Source organism: Bactrocera neohumeralis, chromosome 3 (genome assembly GCF_024586455.1).
Source record: "Bactrocera neohumeralis isolate Rockhampton chromosome 3, APGP_CSIRO_Bneo_wtdbg2-racon-allhic-juicebox.fasta_v2, whole genome shotgun sequence".
NCBI lineage: Eukaryota > Metazoa > Arthropoda > Insecta > Diptera > Tephritidae > Bactrocera > Bactrocera neohumeralis.
The window spans coordinates 29,216,867-29,239,185 of record NC_065920.1 but is presented as its reverse complement, the minus strand read 5'-3'; the positions used below and the strand labels follow the sequence as shown (position 1 = coordinate 29,239,185).

The following is a 22,319-nucleotide window of genomic DNA, read 5'->3' as shown; positions in this document are numbered from 1 at the left end:
CTTAACTCTTTTTAAATATTTTCCAACAGTTTTAAATACATTCGTTTTTATAATATATTTTATTATTGTCTTTAAGTTGGTGGTTAATTAAGAGGAAAACATATACTTTCGGTTTAAGACTACGAAAGTAATGCTTTTACCAACAGCGTGAGCTAAGTTTATGGCTAAAGAAAGTCACTGAACCGTAAGCAACTGCTTAAACGAATTGAACTCACGAATATTCCAACAATGCCTTATACTATACATACAGTGTGATAAATTGATAAAAACCCAAGGCTGATAATTATTTTATGTAATATCTAATGGACTTACAACCTAGATGAATACAGAGATTATTATAATACCCCTTTGCAACCCAATGCAGAGTTTTTATTGTCGCAATTAATATTCATGTAGTGATCACTCACCACCGGCCATGTACCGTGTTTTTACCACAGGTGATCTATTTTTTATATTACCAGTGGAGAGGCTATTTTTTCCGTCCACACGTATTTAAGTAAGTCTTCATTAAAAAAGTTATTTTGCTCATATAATCTTAATATGCTCTTTTGGAGCTTTGTGAAAAGCGTTCAACGTTCATTTGCACCGAAGCTATAATACGATCTATAATGGTCCAATCAGCACAATATGTTCGGAAATTGAATTTCGTGAAGATACGTTGTCAAATAAAAAAGGACTTGAATTTGATCGATCAGTTTATATGACAACTAGGATTCGAGAATCGCTTTATTATTTTTTAAAATATTCTTCATTTAGATCTATACACTTTTTCATGCGTTTGAACCAATTGTCGAAGCACTTTTGCCACTCTAATTTAGGTATCTCCAAAACTTGCCTTTTGAACGCATCAATCACCTCTTTAGGTGTCGAACGTTGACCTCTTAATTTATTTTTTACGAACGGGAATAAAAAGAAGTCATACGGTGCCAAGTCAGGACTATTACAGAGGATGACTCGGCAAATAGATGTTTGCAGTGCTCAAAAATACAGTTGTTTCAGTCGATGTGTGAGAGCTAGCATTGTCGTGGTTAAGAGTTATCCGTATTCGGCGGTTGGTTTTCCTGATTTCTCGAACGACAACTGGCAAAAAAGTGGTTGTATATCACTCACAGTTTACTATTCTGTATTGTTCCAGTAGTATGGTTGCGACATCTACAGTTTTTTTTAAAAAAACGGGCAACCATTTGCTTGAAAGTGGTTCTTGCGCGAACAACTTTTGTTGGATTCGGCTCATCTTGAAACACCCATACATTCGACTGCTGTTTACTTTCGGGTTCATGCGCGAAAATCTACGATTTATTACTTGTCACGATGTCATAGACGTGTTTCGAAGTTTCGCTATCGCATATTGTTAACATTTATATCGACCAATCGACAGGAGCCTTTTCTTTAAGTGACTGAAAAATTGTATGGGACTGAACGTGAACAAATTTTTTTCAGAGTCAAACGTTCATGAAATATTGAATGTAGAGTAGTTCCATTAACAGCCATAGTTATCTCAATCTAACGATAGGTCACATGCCAATCTTGTAATATCAATTTGCGCACAGCATCGATAGTTTCCAGTACAACCACTGATTTTGGACGACCTTCCTGAAATTCGACTTGGAGTGATCTACCACCTCGTTTGAATTCACCACAAATCGATAAACAGAGATCTTTGATGGACTTCCATTGTCAAAAATTGAATTAAATTCATCTATGCACTCCTGATGAGTTAATCCACGCCGTAAATTCTATGTAAAATTTTTGCTCGAGAAGAATATTTTAAGTGATTGTTAACAACACAAATAGCGCTCGTATGTCAAAGCATTCTGAGTATGCATACCATCAAAAATGTGAAACTTTATGATAAAATTATAAGTTTCTAGTTTTCTACTAGTGTTGCCAATTTCCGAAATATAGAAAGCAACCTACGTATATGCTATAAAATAACTGAATTCCGCTGTATGACATGTGACAATGTGACTATATACGCTATAGTAGTCCGATATCTGGGGTTCAGGAAAATTAGTAGCTTTTTTGGGGAAAAAGATCGTGTGCGAAATTTCAGATCAATATCTCGAAAACTGATATACAAGATCTACGACGTTTCCTCGCCTCAAACTTAACTCACCATGTTCAGGGCATAAATAGTATATATGTAGCTTTCATTTTCTGTAGAAGGGCTCATTATAATAATTAGCCTTGCCATATTTTTGCGCAAAATTACAGTTGTAATTACGCCTTACTTTTGTTAATAAGGAATTTAAAATGTAACAAACCGTTGCTAAAATATATAAAAACAACTTAAATGAAAGTACAGAGTTTCCCAAACATAAAATTATAGATTGAGTGCACCTTAATTACATATCAAATATGAGTTCATGTTTTCGCAAACCTTTTTTCTACACTAAATTTCTAAATGCAAACGACTTCAACACTTTAAGTTGCAGCTACAGTTGCGTATGTGTGTATGCTTGTATGTATATACATATGTATATACCTAGATTAATATAGTACTTCAGCCACCTTTCATACAAACTCTAAATTAAATATTTCGTGTTTTTTTGAATTTGCCAATGGAAATTTGGCAACAACATCTCCACCTATACCACTATTAATGTGATCACTAACTCTGCTGCTCTTGACTTTTCCATTGACTTCGACTTCGAGGGGAGAGGCATTTGCTTGTAGACTTTTACAATGAGCCAGATAAAAATGCTGCGGGTCAGCAGCAACTAACCAAAACAGTTTTGACCCCTGAATGTTTACTTTACATACTAATAACAACAAATATGTAAAGGCTTGGAATGTCAGAGAATAAATAACTATATGTACATAAGTATAATTACATTCAACTGTGCTACTAACTTTTTATGTGGGAAGGGAAGTGTAAATAAAATGAAAACAGTTGCTGCCAACTTTAATGAGTTTGATTGCCTCAGCTGAAATATTCAAATGTTGAAATTCACTTAAAAAAACAGATTTAAACAATTTAAACTTGAAGCTTTTCAGCCCACTTAATTAGATTTTGCGAGCGCGTTAACGAGCTCATTCAAAGTTATTGTCAAATTATACTCGTATGTACCTTACACATACATACTTATGTGTATACATATTTCATTATGCCAAAGAAATAGGCCAATGTCAGGGTTAGATTTGTAACTTTTCGACAGGGAGTGAAAATGTTCAAACCATGGAAAATACATCTATCGGCAGAAACTTCCACTGAAAAATTTTACTTTTCCACAACGTCATCACCGAAATCACCGCAATTTGTCAGGAAACCACACCCTCAAATGGACGATGTCAACTCTGCGATATCGGAGGGGATGTACACTAAGTCTGGAATATGCGTAACTATCACGACTCTCCTTTCATAGCTTTACAAAATGTCTTAGCTTTACGAATCTCCTTTTATACTCCTTTAGTACATCTTTATATTCCCTGCAGCAAGACTCATCATTATCTTGGCAAGCTTGGCTTCGAACCATACTTTCATATACCAAGAGAGCACGCCATGTAGTATCCTTTTTTGAGAATGTTTATGAGTGTGACTGTTAATTTCTCAAGTTCAGAGATTTGATCATATTCCCCGAGTCTAGTTAAATTCCGCAATAATATCTTACTCAACAAATGTCATTTAATGTTCTTAGGGTTTCTGAAGCTCTAATTTGTATTGAGGCTGAAAACTTTGCTTGAAATCCCACAGACTTATGGTCAGAACTGGAAAACTAAATTTTAAACATGTTTGCTGGTACGCAGTGTTACACCGAGAACGTTTTTTAGAGGCAATTTCAATATATGTTGGTTTAGTAAAGACTCACTTCTGTCGTTGGTATCTCTGCTACTCCATACTGTGTGGTGCGCATTAGCGTCTGCGCCTAACATAAGGATCTTTTCGCCTTATCAGCCGCATCTACCAAGAACCTTCATTGTTAATTTCGGGTTTCTTCTCGGAGTTGGGTTAAGTCTTCGACTCACCATTACTAACGTCTTGCAACTAAGATCTCTCCTAGATTCTTCTTCACCTGTCGCTCCTCCAGTGTGTTTTCAATGTTCAAATTTCAGCCGGGTTGCATTTATTGGAGCAAAGGTACACGCCATCTTCCCGAATATTCCTTATAAAATATTCTCGGGCAACTTGTTTATTTGAAGGAAGCTGTCATACTCCTTGCCGGAGTTAGTGACCTTCAGCACCCTCCAATATCCGTCTGCACATCACAGTTTTGTCTTTTGAGAACGCAAAAATACCGTTACGTCTCACAGGACTCGAAGCTTCACAATAACTTCCTTTACACTCACCAGCGAGGAATTTTGTTTACATTTTAGAATTTTTACCCCAATAAGCCAGCAAAGTTCGCATAGGTGTACCCGAGGCTCCATCCATTCTTTCGAAGAGCGACTGCTTGCTGCGTTCTATGAGCGCTACGATGAAGTACCTCTTAGCTATCTCGCTGGCCGTTGCTGTCACCTTAGAGGTTGAAGGTTTCCGCGGATCGCGCTTGGCATTTGGCCTTGCAGTCCCTTTTCTTCGTTGTTTTATCGGCCCAGTTGTTTCGCTATCAAAGGACAACTATCTTTTTGTTTCAATATCTTCCTCTGTTCGTTTTACAATTTCGGATCACATACATCACATACACATCCCTCCTCAAGTGCCGTATGCATAGCAAATTGCGAGGAAGAGATTGATAGATGTACCTCTTGTTTGCTCCAGAAGCTAATTCATATGTCAAGTCTTAATGGTGTCAGCAGCGAAGGCCCAGTCAACACCCGCGAGAAGCATACAAATATACGATAAGGCTGCTCAAAGGGAAATTACTGAAAGGATTCAAGTTCGTCAACTACTATAAATTTTGAGTTAAGTGTATTAGGTTAGGTCAAACTGGTAGGCCAATAAGCCACGTATAGACTAATTTTGGACCTTTGCGATACCAGATGGAGTTCAGTTCCGGTAGTGATCCTCTAGGATGCCTGCGCTTGACGTGAATTTTAACAGACTCTGCGGCCTCACTATCGATACCTCCTCCAATGTATCATACCTTGGGGACTCCAGATGCTTACAGCGTAATCTTGCCAAAGTGGGACAAGTGCACAAGAGATGCTCCACTTGTTTCCCTGGTGCCCAGCTCTAAAAATTTCCTGCAGTCTTCTGCGCCGCCAACAGACAGTTGCTCTCTACTAAATTTCTCAAGTTTCGATGAACCGATATTAGTACCTAGTGTACGTATATACATAATTTTCTGATATGCATACAAATTTACACAGTTTCTTGTTGGTAATTTTCGATTTAACTATTACAAATTATACAAATTATTGCAATTAAGTTTTGCCTTTTTCGAAAGGTTCAATAAACTCGAAACGGCGATTGCGCACTCTAAACACAGCTGTCAACAGCTTGCCATGCTGTTGGAGCACTGCGGCATCTCACGCTTCAGTCAAAATCTTGGTGGGTTATTATATCGCCAGCAATTTCTTCGCATAATTATCACAACGGATAGATGGATGAAACAGAAAAATAGCACAATCATATCGGCTATAGCCACTTTATGATTTTGCATACAAAAGAGGAAAAACGCGCATTCGAAATTTCTTTATATCGCCATTCCAACGCGGCCGAGGCGCCCGCTTTTCTCGCAGCCTTTCTCAGCTCACAAAAAAAATCGAAATTGAAAGTGCGCTTTTTATGAAGCTGCGTGCAATAATGCGGCAAGTTGTGCGTTTTATTTGTGATTTATGCAAAGAGCACAAACGAAACCACGAACACCAACAAGCAATCAAACAATACAGAAACGCACTGAGATGTTGAGATGTTTCTTTTGGTGTTGTTGTATGCATTTTGTTTGAGCACAGAGCTCAGCGCATCAAAAACACGTCAATATTGCGGTTAAGATAAACCAAGAAACAGCAAAAAGAAAGAAACAATTACACGCCATCATAACCAATATAAGGCATGTTGTTGTTGCTTGCGGCCGCTGGTGGTTGCGTGTGCACCGCACACGGAGCAGAGCCCACATCTCAATTTGAAACGCAACAAAAGCTTAATTGCTGAGACGCAACAACCGTTAGGCGCAGCCGTATGCATTTGGATAAATGCAGCGAATAGCGAAGACGATAAACACCTTGGCGTCTTTGCGTTGTTATTGAGCAACTATGTACTCGCAAGAAACATAGGCATGCAGGCATGCAATTTGCCCTGCAGGGAAACCTCCAGCTCTGTATGAGTATTTTGCCACTAAACGGAAAAAGAAATAATATGATATATCCTAAGTAGTAGCATTGGAGACCGTGAAATATATCCCGTCTTATCCGGCTGAAAGCCTTCAGGGCATTCGCAAAGAATATAGTTTCATAGTTTCAGTGACCCTGCCTGAATTCCGCCGAATCTACTTTTCTCATTTTTTGAAGGTGAGATTTCATGGATAGGTGCGCTGCGATAGAGCTTTTGGTCTATCCACCATCAACACAACCCTAAATAGCTTTGTAGTATGCCCTCTGCTGCTTCTGTTCCAAGACCTGAGGTGTTCGTCTAGGATCCATTGCTTCTAACAACCCTTGCAGAAGCTGAATGGTCTGGGGTAGATTAAGGGAATTGTGTTTTCATCTGTCTCTGAGCCAACTCGCTACGTATTCCAATACCAAGATTACAATAACCGAGTTACCTGCCTGCTTGCATAACTTAACGCACTGAGACTGATAGACTGAGTGTTGGCTGTACGGAAAGCCTTTATTGCCGCTTGGCTATCCACAGTAAGGTTTATGGACTTGCTGGTTAAAGCAGAAGCCCAATTGGCACCTTCTGTTATGCACACAAGTTCGGTCTGGCTAACTGACTAATTATATCCATTATTTTTTCCTGGGAATTAAAATGCTGTGTCTGATTCCTCATCGATCTCCGTTTCGCGGTCGCAATTTTGTTATCATTTTCCTTTAAGTATGGCCAACCAGAATCCTTTTTTTTTGGTAAACAATTCTCCGGTAGGGTTCTTACAAGACCCGCTGATACCAAACCCCTCAGAAAACTCTTTAAGTAGTACCTATCATTAATTATTTTATTAGTCTGAATAATCCATGACAAGGCGACTCCATTTCGTGAGACTTCTTCAACCTACTTTTGGATAAAATAAGTCGAGCTGCAGAACTAAACAGAGGAGGTACCATCTTCTATAAGAGTGTACAGCTGCTGGCGTACGCCGATGATATTGATATCATTGGCCTCAACATTCACGCCGTTAGTTTTGCTTTCTCCAGAATGGATAAGGAAGCGAAGCGTATGAGTCTGGTTGTGAACGAGCACCAAACGAAATATCTCCTGCCATCAAACAAACAGACGTCGCACTCGCGACTAAGCACCCACGTCACTGTTGACAGTCATAATTTCGAAGTCGTAGATAACTTCGTCCATCTTAGAACCAGCATTAATACCAACAATAATGTCATCCTCGAAATTCAACCCAGAATAATTCTTGCCAACAGGTGCTTGAGAAGTAAAGACCTCCACTCCGTTGGAAATACCAGGTGGAGAGGGACCTGGCTTCGCTTGTAATCTACAATTGGCATCACCTTGCGAAAAGAAAAAACGATTGGGGCGCAGTTGTTAACTTGGCTATAACCCCGTAAGCGGTTTCTACGCCAGTAAAGAAGAAAAAGAATAATCCACGCATTTAATTATTTTATTGTTTGGATGATCGAATATGATCTTCTATAGAGCTTGACTAATTTCCAAGCTATGTTACACTATCACGATGATAGTAATTTTTCTTGTAGGGTTATTCCGTTTTAATTAACCGCAATTACAAGTAAATTGAATCAAGTTTGCAAGCACAGAAAAACCAAGCAATCTGCTGAGAGCCTTTGTCATTCTTCTATCTTCCGATCCCCCATGTTGGTTGAATGTGAAACAAGGCAAAATAAATGTTATAGTAAAAGAAACCATTCGAAGCACGCATGCGTAAATGCTGTCAAATATATAGCCGTAAATGCATTCGCTTGTACCATATTATTGACGGCTTTAAACAGTTACCTCCTTAATTACGAGTAACTAACGTAGCAAGTCACAGACACACAGTGCAACTCATAAGGCCTTGCGGAAGACTAAAATGAATGATCACTTGTACACTAGAGTTTCGGTTAGAATTGTCGATTGGGTCTTAAGAAACTTATAGGAACTTTAACAGCAATCTCTGGTGGCGTTGTTGTGTAATTAACCGGTGATTTACGCTATAAGTGAAAAGTAGGGAAATCAATTTAATTAATGTACTCTAGTCTGTCCCTTATTTCTAACATATGTACGTAGGTTGATATATATATTTCTTGGCCTAATAATGTAAATAGGCATATTTATCAACGAAAATGTTTTTTTTTTTTTTTTTTTTTTTTTTTTTTTTTGTCGATTGCTGTTTTGTTTCGGGCTCATACGCATAGATCCATGATTCGTCACTTGTGACGATCTTATAAACGTCTTTTGAAGCACCGCGATAGTATTTTTTCAGCATTTCTTTACACCAATCCACACGAGCCTTTTTTTGAGCGATTGTCAAATTGTGCGGGATCCAACGAGAACAAACCTTTTTTACGGCCAGGTGTTCATGCAATATCGAATGTATGCTGGTGGGAGAAATGCATAGGCATGCCTCTATCTGAAGGTATGTTACATGACGGTCTTGCATTATCAGTTCACGTACGGCATCGATGTTTTCTGGCACAACGGCTGTTTTTGGACGACCTTCACGGAATTCGTCTTTGAGCGAGCGTCGGCCACGATTGAATTCGTTGTACCAGTTTTTCACAGTGCTATAGGATGGTGCTTCATAGCCATACAAAGATTTTAGTACATCGATGCACTCTTGTCGTGATAATCCACGTCGAAAGTTGTGAAAAATGATCGCACGAAAATGTTCACGAGTTAATTCCATTTTTTTGCCGAGATGAATTTTTTAATTCCCTGTAAATAAAACAATTCACGACTAAATGACAAAACGTTCTGAGTGATGTTATGCTAAAAATGTCAAACTTTCCAATGGAAATGTCAGATTGCACCTGGCAACACTTAGTGTTGCCCTAGGCCAGAATATATATAGCAGCCCTCGTATTTCTGACGAAGTATGATATCGGAATTTATTATTTATTTAGCTCAATCTGCACATTCTAGTCTGAACACCCTCTATATGTCAAATCATTACTAAGTTCGTTTATTAAAATCTTAGAAATTTTATAACAGAGCTTAAGCAGTAGCGGATTCAGAGGGGGGAAATGGGGGGCATTTCCCACCCCCACGGACTAAATGGCTTTGCTACACACGCATCATGACATTGAAGTCACTGCAGAAGTTCTCGAAAGATCCTCAATACAGTATACAGTGTGTTTTCAATTTAGTAGGATTTGATATTAGAAGGTCGATTTGAAATTTTCCCACCATGATATTAAACTGTATAAAGACTACTATAAGAAAAGTTAGGTTAAGATAGGTTAAATTGCTGATATATTTTTGAGGAGAGGAGTCATGTGTACAAGTTCACGCAAGTAAGGAAAGTCCTTTGAACGCCATTTGTGCCAGAAAAGATTATTTTATATATGCCTCAAGTAGCTCACTACTTCCGGTCTTAAACTAAATATTCTCTGCGTAGCCAAAGGATATCCATCTTAAGGCATGCTAAAGTGAGAAGGTGAACCATCCCTTCTTAGGTTGTGCGCTGGGTTTGGCATCCGCCAAGTAAAAAACGCCCTCAAAGAAGGAAACAACAGCCGCGGATGAGAGACCTACGTTTTGATGCCTACTTCGGACTTAGTAGGCAATTGAGAAGTCCTATCTTTACGATCCAAGTCCAAACTCTAGAAATCACTAATTATTCCCGCCCTGCTATTTGGTGCACAGATGGGCGTTGACAACATCTGCTGAGTCGACGTTACGAGTTTTCAAGGGAAAGGTTCTGCGGAAGATTTATGCTGTATCGCATTCGATAGAACGATGAACTGTACAAGATATATGTATAACGACATTGACATAGTTCAGTGAATCAAAAGACCACGGCTACGCTGGCTAGGCCATGTCGTTCGAAAAGACGAAAACACTCCAGCTGGGAAAATATTCAAAGCAGTATTCGCCGGGGGAAGCAGAGGAAGAGGACGACCTTCACTCCGTTGGAAAGACCAGGTAGAGAAGAACTTGGCTATACTTGGAATCTCCAATTAGAGCCAAACTCGGCTATAATTGCGTACGTGCTGTCCACGCCCATAAAAAAGTAGAAGTACGTTCGCAGAACCACGCCACTAAATTTCCATCTTGCATTACATAATCCGTCTACAAACGCAGAACTGATAGATTTAAAGCATAATACAGTATCCACACTAGTATTACTTTATGTAAATCGGCAAGTAAATCATTTCATTATTGGATTTGCATTTGCGACATACCAATGAGCAATGTAAATTACCAATGATTATTGCCAGCGCATTGCAAATGCCACAGACTCCTAACCGAGTTGTTATGCAATACCAGAAGCAATAATATAAAATTTCCACGATATAAACATTTCCTTAAAGTACTAATTCAACTGCGCTTAGGCGCATATTGGCGTCGCACTCGGTTACCAGTTACTCAAACAATTTTACTAGTCATCAAAATTGAAAAAAAGTTGAAAAACACCCACAAACCTTCAGCGAAATGCCGGCGTGCGAACAAAAACCAATATCTAAATATGATCAAATGCCGAAGCGTTCCATTAATATCACATGTTAGCGCCCGAAGATAATGAGGGACATCGCGAAAATTGTTTAATTTCGCAAAAAAACAAAGTAAATGCAAAACATGCAAGTTAAAAAAACAAAAACAAAATAGAGAGTTGCTAAATCATGGAAAAATACTAACCACATGCGGCAATGGATGAAAAGGATTGTAATATTTTCCTAAAATCATTGAAAACCAACTGCTTTGGGCGCGTTTACTTTTCTTTTGCCGGCGTCTTGTTTTATGCTGACTATAAGCTTATGTGCGCCTCTCACCCAGTCTTGGATGGCTCAAATGCAAGACGAATGTGACTACTCCGTTGCTTTTGTTACTTTAAAGCACAAACACACAATCGTTTGTGTCTTGACATGCACAAACATGCGCGGTGAAAAGTTAAACTTAACTCAAGTACAAATCATAAACAAAAAGCGATGGGGAAATGATGCTAAAAGCGCATAGCGTTAAAGGTAAAAGTGTTAAATGCACAAATCACACAAATCACGAACAAAAAGTCACATAAATACGACAGACAATAAATGCAAGCAAAAAACATGCTCTTTTCAGCTCAAAAATACAAATGTCGCGCTGCAAAGCTTATTTGCCCAGGCGCAGACACACGTGAATGCTATTTGAATAGCCAAATGTCACAAAATAGTGAAAGACGCAAACCTCACGAAGTGACATAAAGTAAGCGAAGAAGAAGATAAGCAATAATTATGAGAAATGCAATTCACCGTTTGGTGGAACAAAGAAGCGGCGCAACAGCCACAGTCTTAAAGATCAAGTGGCAGCTATGCAACAGTTGACCGTCAATGGCTAATGTTTGTGACTTGAAATGCTTGATTGATTACAGCACACCTATGTACACGCATACATACATAAATTATTTTAAATACACTTGTACGTGTTTGTATGTCTACCAACGGTCTGCCTTGAAAAACTGAATGTCGTTGCATTGTTGGTGCAACAGTTGTGGCATGCAATTTTTATGGCTCACCATTTGAAGAGCAAACAATAAGCGCCTTGTCTATACCTACATGTGTACAAACATGTGTTTGGTTTGTTGAGATTGCACCAGCGACTTTTGTCAATAGAAGAATTGCAAGAGCAGCAGCCTACAAATAGACCAGTCGTAACAATTTAAGCCAACAACAAGCCAATGAGCCAATAACGCAACCAACGTTTTAGCTTTGTGTAGAAAATTGCTGGGGAAATGGCAGACACTAGGCTGCAGCGTGGCAATCACAGTGGAATTTAATATTTAACTTAATTATTGGACCATATTCGGAGGTGTGAATTATTTGATTTCTGTTTGCACCGAAACTATAATACCCTACACAAATACAAAAAATTTCTTGCAAGCACTTAAATTTTATCGGTCAGTTTGTATGGCAGCTATATGCTATAGTGGTTCGATCTAAACAATTTCTTTGGAAATTGCAACATTGCCTTGGAGAATAATATATGCCAAATTTCCGCAAGATATCTTGTCAAATAAAAAAAATTTCCATACAAGGTTTGGATTTTTTTGATGAGCTTGTATGGCAGTTATATGCTACAGTGACTCGATCTGAACAATTTCTTCAAAGGTTGTGCCGTGTGCGTAAATACGAGTAATAATTCGAGCCAAATTTCGTAAAGATATTTACCTAAATACAAAAAAGTTTTCCATACAATAACATTTGATAGTTCAATTTATATGGCAGATATATGTTATAGTGATGCGATATCTTCATCGATTTTAAAGCAGTCTCCGGCAGCAAGTACAGGAACTGCCTCTATACCGCTATTTCTGAACTTGGTATCGCGGCAAAGCTAATACGGCTGTGTAAGCTGACATTGAGCAACACCAAAAGCTCCATCAGGATCGGGAAGAACCTCTCCGAGCCGTTCGATACCAAGCGAGGTTTCAGACAAGGGGACTCCCTATCATGAGGCTTCTTCAACCTATTGCAAGAGAAAAATAATACGAGCCGCAGAGCAAAATAGAGAAGGTGTAATTTTCTATAAGAGAGTACAGCGGCTGGTGTACGCTGATGGTATTAGTCCTCTCTCGAAGAACAAAAGCCAAACTGTATAAGTCCCCGATCATTCCCGTTCTGCTATATGGTGCGGAGGCATGGACAATGACATCATCTGATGAGTCGGCCTTAGGAGTGCTCGAGAGAAAAGTTTTCGATTCAGTAGCCGCCGGTGGATACGAGGAAGAGGAAGACCTCCACTCCATTGGAAAAACCAGTTGGAGAAGTACCTGGTCGCACTCGGTATCTCGTTTTGGCACCAAATAACGAAAAAAGAAACGATTGGTGCACTGTTGTTACCTCAGCTATAACCGCGTGAGCGATGTCTACGCCAGTAGAAGGAGAAGAACCGATATCGGCATTCCGACAAATACGCAGATTCTTGTGGAGAAAAGACTTTGGATATGGCTATTTAGCTCAGCTCGACAAACAACATTTATGAAATGATCTTGAGCTAGATAAAATTAAAGTACTCCAAATAAACAAAGACCAAACGGAAGTAAAAATAGGCTAAGTGAAGAAGCTTAAGAGTCTTTTGAGAGAACTTTGAACTTAAAACTTTGTTAGAACTTTAAAACTTAATGGCAACAAATTTAATAAGAAACAAAAGAGGTTTATGACCTCTAATATGACACTGTACCACAATTCCTAGTTATGATTCACGAGTATGCATATGTATGTACGGTTACAGAGTGTATGCGAAGCGGCCAAGAAGCATTATGTATATGTAGTTGTTGTACCGACTTTCCAGCTGCTTGCTACCGCATTTTCCCGCCTTTCTCCCAACTAATGTATGTATGTATAGTACAACTACGTTTAGTTTTCCGCACCGTCAACTGATTATTTCATTCAGCGGCTGTGATAGACCCCAACAGTTTCGCGTTGTGTTATTGTGCTTTCAGGCAGCTTGTTGGTAGTAGCGGCGGCAGCCGAGTGCAGACTTGTTGCTAGCGTAGGCTTTAGTGGTTAGTAATATACACCTTTGCAACTCTTCGCGGACGACAGTCTGCATTTGAAGCTGAAACGCGCTTGACGGTCGCAACGGTTGCTTTCTTCGTTAGAGAAAATTCGCCTTAATAATTGTGAGAAGTGAAAAAGGTGTTGTACCAAACTCAAAGCGCAGTCAAGACAGTGGCTCATTAATAAAAACGAAAGTGTGTATAATTTTTATTTGTGCACTTAACGGAATATTCAATTAACAAAAGTGAATAATTAAAATAACAGTTTTTTTGAAATTTGAACGAGCTACATACTGTAGTTTTTGTGTTCCAACATTTTTTAAAGTTTTGTGTTTTTTTTTCTTCAATTTTGAAATATTTAACAATTTCAAAATTTTCAGTGACAACTTCTCACAGCAAAAAATATTTGCTTACAAAAAACTGAATTAAACAAATAATTGCCAAATTATAAAAACGATTTGCTGCTAATCGCGTATTACCGTAAACAATATTGTTGCTCAGCTGTTCATCGCCGTTATTTGAAAGGATTTTCACTTTCACACGTAGTGCACGGGAATAACGGAATAAAAACGAATTAAATCCAAACCGAAAAGCAAAGAAAATTAAATCGTGCGCCGTAAAACACACACGCGCAACTCGCAACTCGCAACTTTTGCCGGTCACTCTTAGTCGCGCGAAACGACTTCGGACACAAGTTGAAACTTTGATACGCGTGAGCATTTCTCCACCAAAGCACCACAGAAACACAAGAGCAACAAGTTTTACAATCACTATACTTGAACTGAATTGTGCCACCTTGCCACAAGCCGTTGTGTGGCAGCAATCGGCTGAACGAATTAAGTCAAGGCTGTCGTGATAAGCGACCAAATAATAGCACAATCTCAATCGCAAAGCGAGCAAAAGCAATCGCGCAGCGCAATGCAAGTCATGGAAATATCATCGAAAGACATGGTAATTATTATTGCTGCTGCTGCACCAACCCGTCACGGGACACATGCACAAGATTGAGAGTAGTAGGCCGTTAGTTTAGCGAACTTCACTCACCAGCTAGTTTTTATTAGTTATTGTTTGCAATTAAAACGGGGCAAATCAAACTGGTTCGGCTCCATGCTCCTCGCACTTTTACTACAAACAGCGCGAAGCTCTGCTATTTGCTCTCACCTGTCGCTTGTCTGTTCCCGTTGATCGATATCTGTCAGTGCGTCAGTGTTGACCAAAATCTAACGGTTTATTTACAAACGAATCCAGTTTTCAACCGCTGCGTTTAGTATTCCTACTTTTCAATGCAATTATATCCTCTTTATTAAGTTATTGACACAAGATTGTGGCATATTTATGGCATGTGAATTTAACAATGGTCGCAGTCGTTAATGTACAGTGGTCTAACTTTGGAACGTATGCCGGTTTCTATTTTTTATATTGACCAAAGTGAAAATTAAATGAGTTCATACAAAAAATACTTGGTAAGACAAATACAAGCAAACAGTTGAATACAACCATAGGCAAACGAAACGGACACGGTTTTTTCCGGCTAAGGACTCTGAACTCAGGAGAATTCTTCTTCTTCTTAATTGGCATAGACACCGCTTACGCGATTATAGCCGAGTTAACAACAGCGCGCCAGTCGTTTCTTCTTTTCGCTACGTGGCGCCAATTGGATCCTTCCAACGGAGAGGTCTTTCTTCTCCCTCTGCTTCGGCTTCGTCGACTCAGGAGAATAGGTTAGGTTAAAAGTGCGATTCTAACAGAGATCTCACTTAGACAGCTTATAGCCCGTTCGTTGTGGTGCCTAAGGCTCCTATAAAACTGATCATAAAGACGCACATAAATCGAGTGGATAGGTTATGTTAAAAATTCGATTCTAACAGTGATCTCACTTAGACATATTTAATACCGCCGCTCCTTTGTGTTGCCTAAAACTGCTGTAAAATTGATCATAATGACCTACATACCCCGATGAAGAGTTTTTAGCCGATCACAATTTTGTTGACTTCAGCTATGTCTCCAGGTTCGCAGAAGGTATGACTGCTGAGATGTTTCAACCTCAGTCTTGCATAAGCTGCACAATGGTTGAGAATGTGCCATGAGGTTTCCACTTCACTTTCTTCCATTCAATGAAAAGTTTTCGTCCAACTGGAATTATAGCCTAACAACATGAAATTCTATTTGACTATACCCGGTAAGAACTCCTACACTTGCGACTGGATGAACTTTATTGAGAGCAAGTATTTCAGTAGATCACCTACGTTCTACTGTAGGCCTGAAGAATAACGCAATCGCGCAAAGGCCAGTCATCAACCAACGCCTGCTAAGCACACGCAAAGTCCAAGAGTCTAGTGCTAGAACGCAAGAAATCAGTGGTGATCCAATCCAATCCTGCACTGCGGACCAATAAGTCTACTGCTATTTTAAAAGCAGCCACTTCTACCTGAAAGACACTACAGTAGTTCAGTAGCTTAAAGCCGAACTTGACAGAGTGCTCCTTACAGAACACTCACCCACCGACCTTTCCTGAAATAACTCACTGCGTCTCTTCGGCTACAACTTCTTGGAGAAACAGCCGACAGAAGTAGCTTCTGCGACATAATGGTCCAAGTTTTCAAAAATACAATTAAAGGTGGAGAGATTTTCAGAGTAGCCGTGTTTAGACCTCTTTATATAGCCAGCTTCTCCGGTTCTTAAAGCGACCTTCGCAGAATACATCTGCCGGTAATAACTAAGTGTTTTGTATTATTGGCGGCACCGCAGATGCCGATCTTTGAATGCATATTATCTCAGCAAGATTGCCCAAAAACAATATGAGAATGTGAGGAACATTAAGTTACAACAAAAGTTAAGAATTGTGTAATACTTCGTACTAGATAACTTTCTAGGATTTGAATTCAGAAGCATCAAGTTTTTTCATGTGACTTTCAGAAAAATATATATTAAATAATGTATATTACATCAAAGTTAAACTTATTTAAAATAAATTCTGAATAACTGCCGACCACAAAGATAGGGAGTTTGTTGTAATGTTCCTAATTTAGAACAAGTAAGGAAAGGCTAAGTTCGGATTTTTTTTTATACTCTTGCAACTTTCAAGAATCAAAGCCAGGGAAATACCTTAAAGTGTAAAACGTCAACCAGTCAATTCGGCAAAAGATTTGTTAGAAAAACGAAAATCACTTTATGTAGTACATATATGGAAGTTGGGGTAGTAACGACCCTATTTTATCTTGCTTCCCAATACCACCTACAATTAACATGCCACATACTAAAAAACCAATCATATAGAGTAAAGTCAACCGGAATTTCAAAAATCCTGATATGAGTTATATAGGGGCTAGGTCAAGTGTTTGCTCAAATTCATCTATTTTAGGCACAAACATTCACCGTTATGAGTAAAACACGTTCTCTCAATTGGTTGAGATAATTATTTGGCCGATATATGCGGTACAAAGTCACCAGGAAGTTCGAAAAACTTTATATTAGATATATGGTTGCTGAGGGAAGTATTGCTCCAATACAATACATTTTTGACATACACACATACCATTGGATTATACCTGAATTTCAATTATATATCTCACACATTGACCGATATTTTCGATCAAAAGTCAACTTGGTTTTGAGTGCAAAAGAAGGTACGAAGAGTGCCGCGCCGCAGCGGAGAGAAAACAGGCTGCCTACCTCGCAACGTTACGATCGACCACAACACGTGCGGGATGGGATAGATACCGAGAATTGAAGAAGGAAGCGAGACGCATCTGCAGACAGAAAAAGAAAGAGGCCGAAATGCGTGAGTATGAAGAGCTTGATAAGCTGGCCGACAGGGGTAATGCTCGAAAATTCTACGAAAAAATGCGGCGGCTTACAGAAGGTTGCAAGACCGGAGCATACTCTTGTAGAACCCCCAAAGGTGATCTAGTCACTGATGCCCAGAGTATACTTAAATTATGGAAAATCTCCAACCTGCTGAATGGCAGTGAACGCACAACACCAGGAGAAGATTTTCCCCAATTGACATATATACCATTTGAAGAAGTTCGAATAGCAATTGCCCGCCTGAATCCCAACAAAGCGGCAGGGGCCGACGGATTACCGGCCAGCTATTCAAACACAGCGGCGAAGAACTGATAACGAGCATGCAAGCATGCATCAGCTTCTTTGTAAAAATGGTGAACGAAAGCATGCCCAACGATTGGAATTTAAGTGTGCTATGCCCAATCCATAAATTTAGGAGACCCCACAATATGCGTACCGTGGGATTAGCCTCCTCAACATCGCATATAAGGTTCTATCGAGCGTATTGTGTGAAAGATTAAAGCCCACTGTCAACAAACTGATTGGACCTTATCAGTGTGGCTTTAGGCCTGACAAATCAACAACCGACGAGAAAGAAAAATCGACATACACCACCTCTTCGTCGATTTCAAAGCTGCTTTCGACAGCACGAAAAGGAGCTGCCTTTATGCCGCGATGTCTGAATTTGGTATCCCCGCAAAACTAATACGGCTGTGTAAACTGACGTTGAGCAACACCAAAAGCTCCGTCAGGATCGGGAAGGACCTCTCCGAGCCGTTCGATACCAAACGAGGTTTCAGACAAGGCGATTCCCTATCGTGCGACTTCTTCAACCTGCTTCTGGAGAAAATAGTACGAGCTGCAGAACTAAACAGAGAAGGTACCATCTTCTATAAGAGTGTAGAGCTGCTGGCGTATGCCGACGATATTGATATCATCGGCCTCAACACCCGCGCCGTTAGTTCTGCTTTCTCCAGGCTGGACAAGGAAGCACAGAAAATGGGTCTGGCAGTGAACGAGGGCAAACAGTCGTCGCACTCGCGACTTGGCTCTCACGTCACTGTTGACAGTCATAACTTTGAAGTCGTAGATAATTTCGTCTATCTTGGAACCAGCGTAAACACCACCAACAATGTTAGAAATCCAACGCAGGATAATTCTTGCCAACAGGTGCTACTTCGGACTGAGTAGGCAAAAAAGTAAAGTCCTCTCTCGACGAACAAAAGCCAAACTCTATAAGTCGCTCATAATTCCCGTCCTGCTATATGGTGCAGAGGCTTGGACGTTGTCAACAACTGATGAGTCGACGTTGCGAGTTTTGTTCTGCGAAAGATTTATGGTCCTTTGCGCGTTGGCCAAATATTTTATTGAGCTGTACGAGATATACGACGACATTGACATAGTTCAGCGAATTAAAAGACAGCGGCTACGCATTAGGTCATAATTGTTGCTCGATTCCAGCTCTGAAAGTTTCGATAGCCGCCGGGGGAAGCAGAGGTGAGGAAGACCTCCACTCCGTTGGAAGGACCAATTTATTGTAAATTGGCGCCACGTAGCAGGAGAAACGACTGGCGCGCTGTTGTTACTCGGCGATAATCGCGTAAGCGGTGTCTATTTTAAGAAGAAGAAGAAGAATATTAAAATATAAGAAGAATGCCACGTACCAAATTTTGTTGAAATCGTCGGATCCTGAGAAATGGGATTTTACCAAAAAGTAAAGTTAAAGGGCTATACCAGTGTAACCGCTGGAAAATTAGGCGATTTTCATGAATTTTTTTAAAGAAAGTACTCGATCGAAGTTCTTTGGACATAATAAAGTATATTTTCAGCTATATTATACGATTTTTTTTTACAAAGATGTTGAAAAATAACGGACTTATGTGCTGTCTTCGGAGGTACCAAAAAATAAGTGCCCTAACTGCTGACATGATTCCGGCCGTATGAATTATAAAAAAATTTCGTTTTTTCAATGCCAAATTTACAATTTTCAACCAATCAAATCGATCGTGCGTCATTGTATAGTAAATTTATTTAACATTACTCAGTTTTCAATCGGTCAATTTCTCGTTGAGTTATGATGTCAGCAATTTTGAAAAATGTCGTTTCGAGAAAAACGCGTTTAAAGTTTCAACTAGCGATTTGTACCTGCGAGCGGTAAAGCGCTGCCATTCAAAATCTATTCAAGATACGACCTTGCCGATTTCACAAGATATTTTTGGAAATATAAGCTATTGAAAAAGCAAAAAAAAAAAATTTTGAAAGTCTCACACTGGTATAGCCCCTTAAATATTTCTGGTCTATTTATAGTACTTATTGAATTTGTTGCTCTTTTAGTAGTTTTTAACCGTACCGTTGCATGGAGAGTTATTTTCACACTGTTGGCAGGAGTTCTTATATTATTTGTGTTGGGTGAATTTCGTTGCTCTAGCTTTATTGTTTTAGGATATATGCACATTAAACTTATTAGGGGACGAGACCATGCCCACTTTTTTAAAGTTTTTTTTCCTCAGGTACTCCTTGCTACAATCAATCCCCAGTTGTATATCTTAATTTAGTGCTTAGTTTGGCACTTTATGTGTTTTCGGTTAATGGCGGTTTGTGGGCGTGGCAGTGGTACATACCAAGTTGAATCAAGATATCTCAATTTTTACTCAAGTTACAGCTTGCACCGATGGACAGACAGACAGAAAGTTACCCAGATTTCAACTTTTCTCACCATCCTGATCATTTACTATGTATATACATATATAATAGGTTGTCAAAAAAGTCTTGCGGTATTTTCGCTAGTTGGCGCTGAAAGCGCTAGTTCTAGTTTTATTCGTCGCATCGGGTCATGCTATACCTTTTGGAAAGCTCATTTCACGCGCTAACACGTGTTTGATTGATTGTCGTTTCTTTTAAGTCGTTCGTGAGTTAACATGGAGCAAAATAAAGAGAAAATGCATATTTTACGGCACTACTACGATAAAGGCAAAAATGCATCTCAAGCCGCCAATAAAATATGTGCAGTTTATGGGCCCGATACAGTTTCGATTTCCACCGCACAACGATGGTTTCAACGTTTTCGTTCTGGTGTAGAGGTGGTCGAAGATCCGCCACGCTCCGGAAGGCCTGACGTGGAAAATTGCGATAAAATCGCTGAGTTGGTCGAAAGAGACCGGCATAATAGCAGCCGTAGCATCGGTCAAGAGCTGGGCATGAGTCATCAAAAATTCATTTCAATTTCAATAAAAAAAATCAATAAACATACCGCAAGACTTTTTTGACAACCCATTATATAACCCTATATCTATCTCGACTAAGTTTAGGTGATACGTACAACCGTTAGGTGAACAAAACTATGTTGCTACAGAGGCAGGAGGCAAACTCCCTAAGCAATAAATCTAAAATTCTAATAAGGAGGGTTGGTCTGCCCTACCTTCTCAATGTTACATTCATTCATTACTACATATATTTCCTATAAGTTGGTCTATAAATTATAATATTGAACAAAATTTTACTAAATTGTAATGGGAAGATATCTGTGCGTTAGTTATGCATAAATGGTAAAGGATTGAACTTATAAAGCGGGCAAATATACTGTTTTGACGACATCTTCTACTTATAGTTTTTGTTAGACATTACTTACCAACAATTCCTTTAATATGCCTTATACGCATAACTATTATATAATGTGCACTTTAAATTTACCTTACATTTCAGGAAGTCTGTTCGAATTCCATATCCGACTTGAAGGTGGATGCGTCCTTTCGAAAAATTGCAAAAAATGCAATTTGCTTCCATATTTGGAAAATTGAAGAGGATCGTCTGGAAGCCGAGCCCAAAGCACAGTACGGAAATTTTATCGACGACTGCGCATATATTATTTACGCGGCTGCGCCAAAAGGAATCTACGTTAATCAGGAAACTATAGTAAGTGACGCTTAGTATCAGCTTAAGTAAATTGTATGACATTAAAATGTTTTACCATTAATTGTGTAGACACGTGAAACAAAGCCTGGAACTTACTTAGAACGCTTCATACACTTCTGGCTGGGCGAGAAGGTCTCCGAACAGAAGCGTTCTAATGTCGCGCACAAAATACAAGAGCTCGATTCCTACTTCAACAATGTTGCCACCGAATATCGTGAGACACAGGGCAATGAGAGCGCTCGTTTTTTGTCCTATTTCAAGAAGGGTTTCACGTAAGTACATTTCCTTTGGTGATTGTGAAAAAACAGTTTCCTATTAATATGCATTACTATAGCATACTTTCGAGCAACTTGCTTGCTACTAAAAGCAGCAATCGTCTCTATCAGCTGCATGGTCGTAAATGGTTGCGTTGCATAGAAATGGACAGTATCTCATGGGATTACTTTGGTTCCGACTACATTATGCTGTTGAAAACCGAAACAAATGCTTTCATTTGGATCGGCCGTTCGAGCAGTACAGCCGAACGGCGCAGTGCACTTGACTGGGTTACAAAACTTGGCATGAATGCATCCAATGTAGTTGTTGTGGACGATGGTTATGAGCAGTCGTTGCCGGAAAAGCTGAAAAATCAGTGGAATTCTTTTCTACCGCTAAGTCAGCGTGTCGTCAGTCAAGTTTCGGCAACACCAGACAGACAGCAAAACAACAAAATCAAAATATATAAATGTGGTTATAGGGGTACGCGCTTACACTTGGATCAGCTTGATGTGGTCATACCAACCAAAGAAGACCTGAGCGACACGAGCACAGCTTATGTTTTGGATGGTTGCTTGCAAGGTATCTGGCTGTGGGTTGGAAATATGGCACCACATCAGGATAAAATAAGCGCCATGGGCAATGGTCGAGCTTTTGTCAAAAAGGTGTGTATAAAAA

General features: G+C 39.4%; 1 protein-coding gene across 2 annotated transcripts in view; it reads left to right on the top strand.

Annotated features, from left to right (window-relative positions):
* LOC126752903 (villin-like protein quail) overlaps positions 1-22,319 on the top strand; it is a 35,272-nt gene that overhangs the window by 9,279 nt on the left and 3,674 nt on the right. The window contains exons 1-4 of one of the 2 annotated variants that reach the window (XM_050463939.1): positions 14,011-14,639; positions 21,177-21,386; positions 21,456-21,658; positions 21,721-22,306. In XM_050463939.1, coding sequence (XP_050319896.1) covers positions 14,607-14,639; positions 21,177-21,386; positions 21,456-21,658; positions 21,721-22,306 — 1,032 coding nt within the window. In that variant the 5' untranslated portion in view covers positions 14,011-14,606. Of the gene's footprint in view, positions 1-14,010; positions 14,640-21,176; positions 21,387-21,455; positions 21,659-21,720; positions 22,307-22,319 lie in introns of those variants that run through there. The other variant, XM_050463938.1, reaches the window with a different exon arrangement.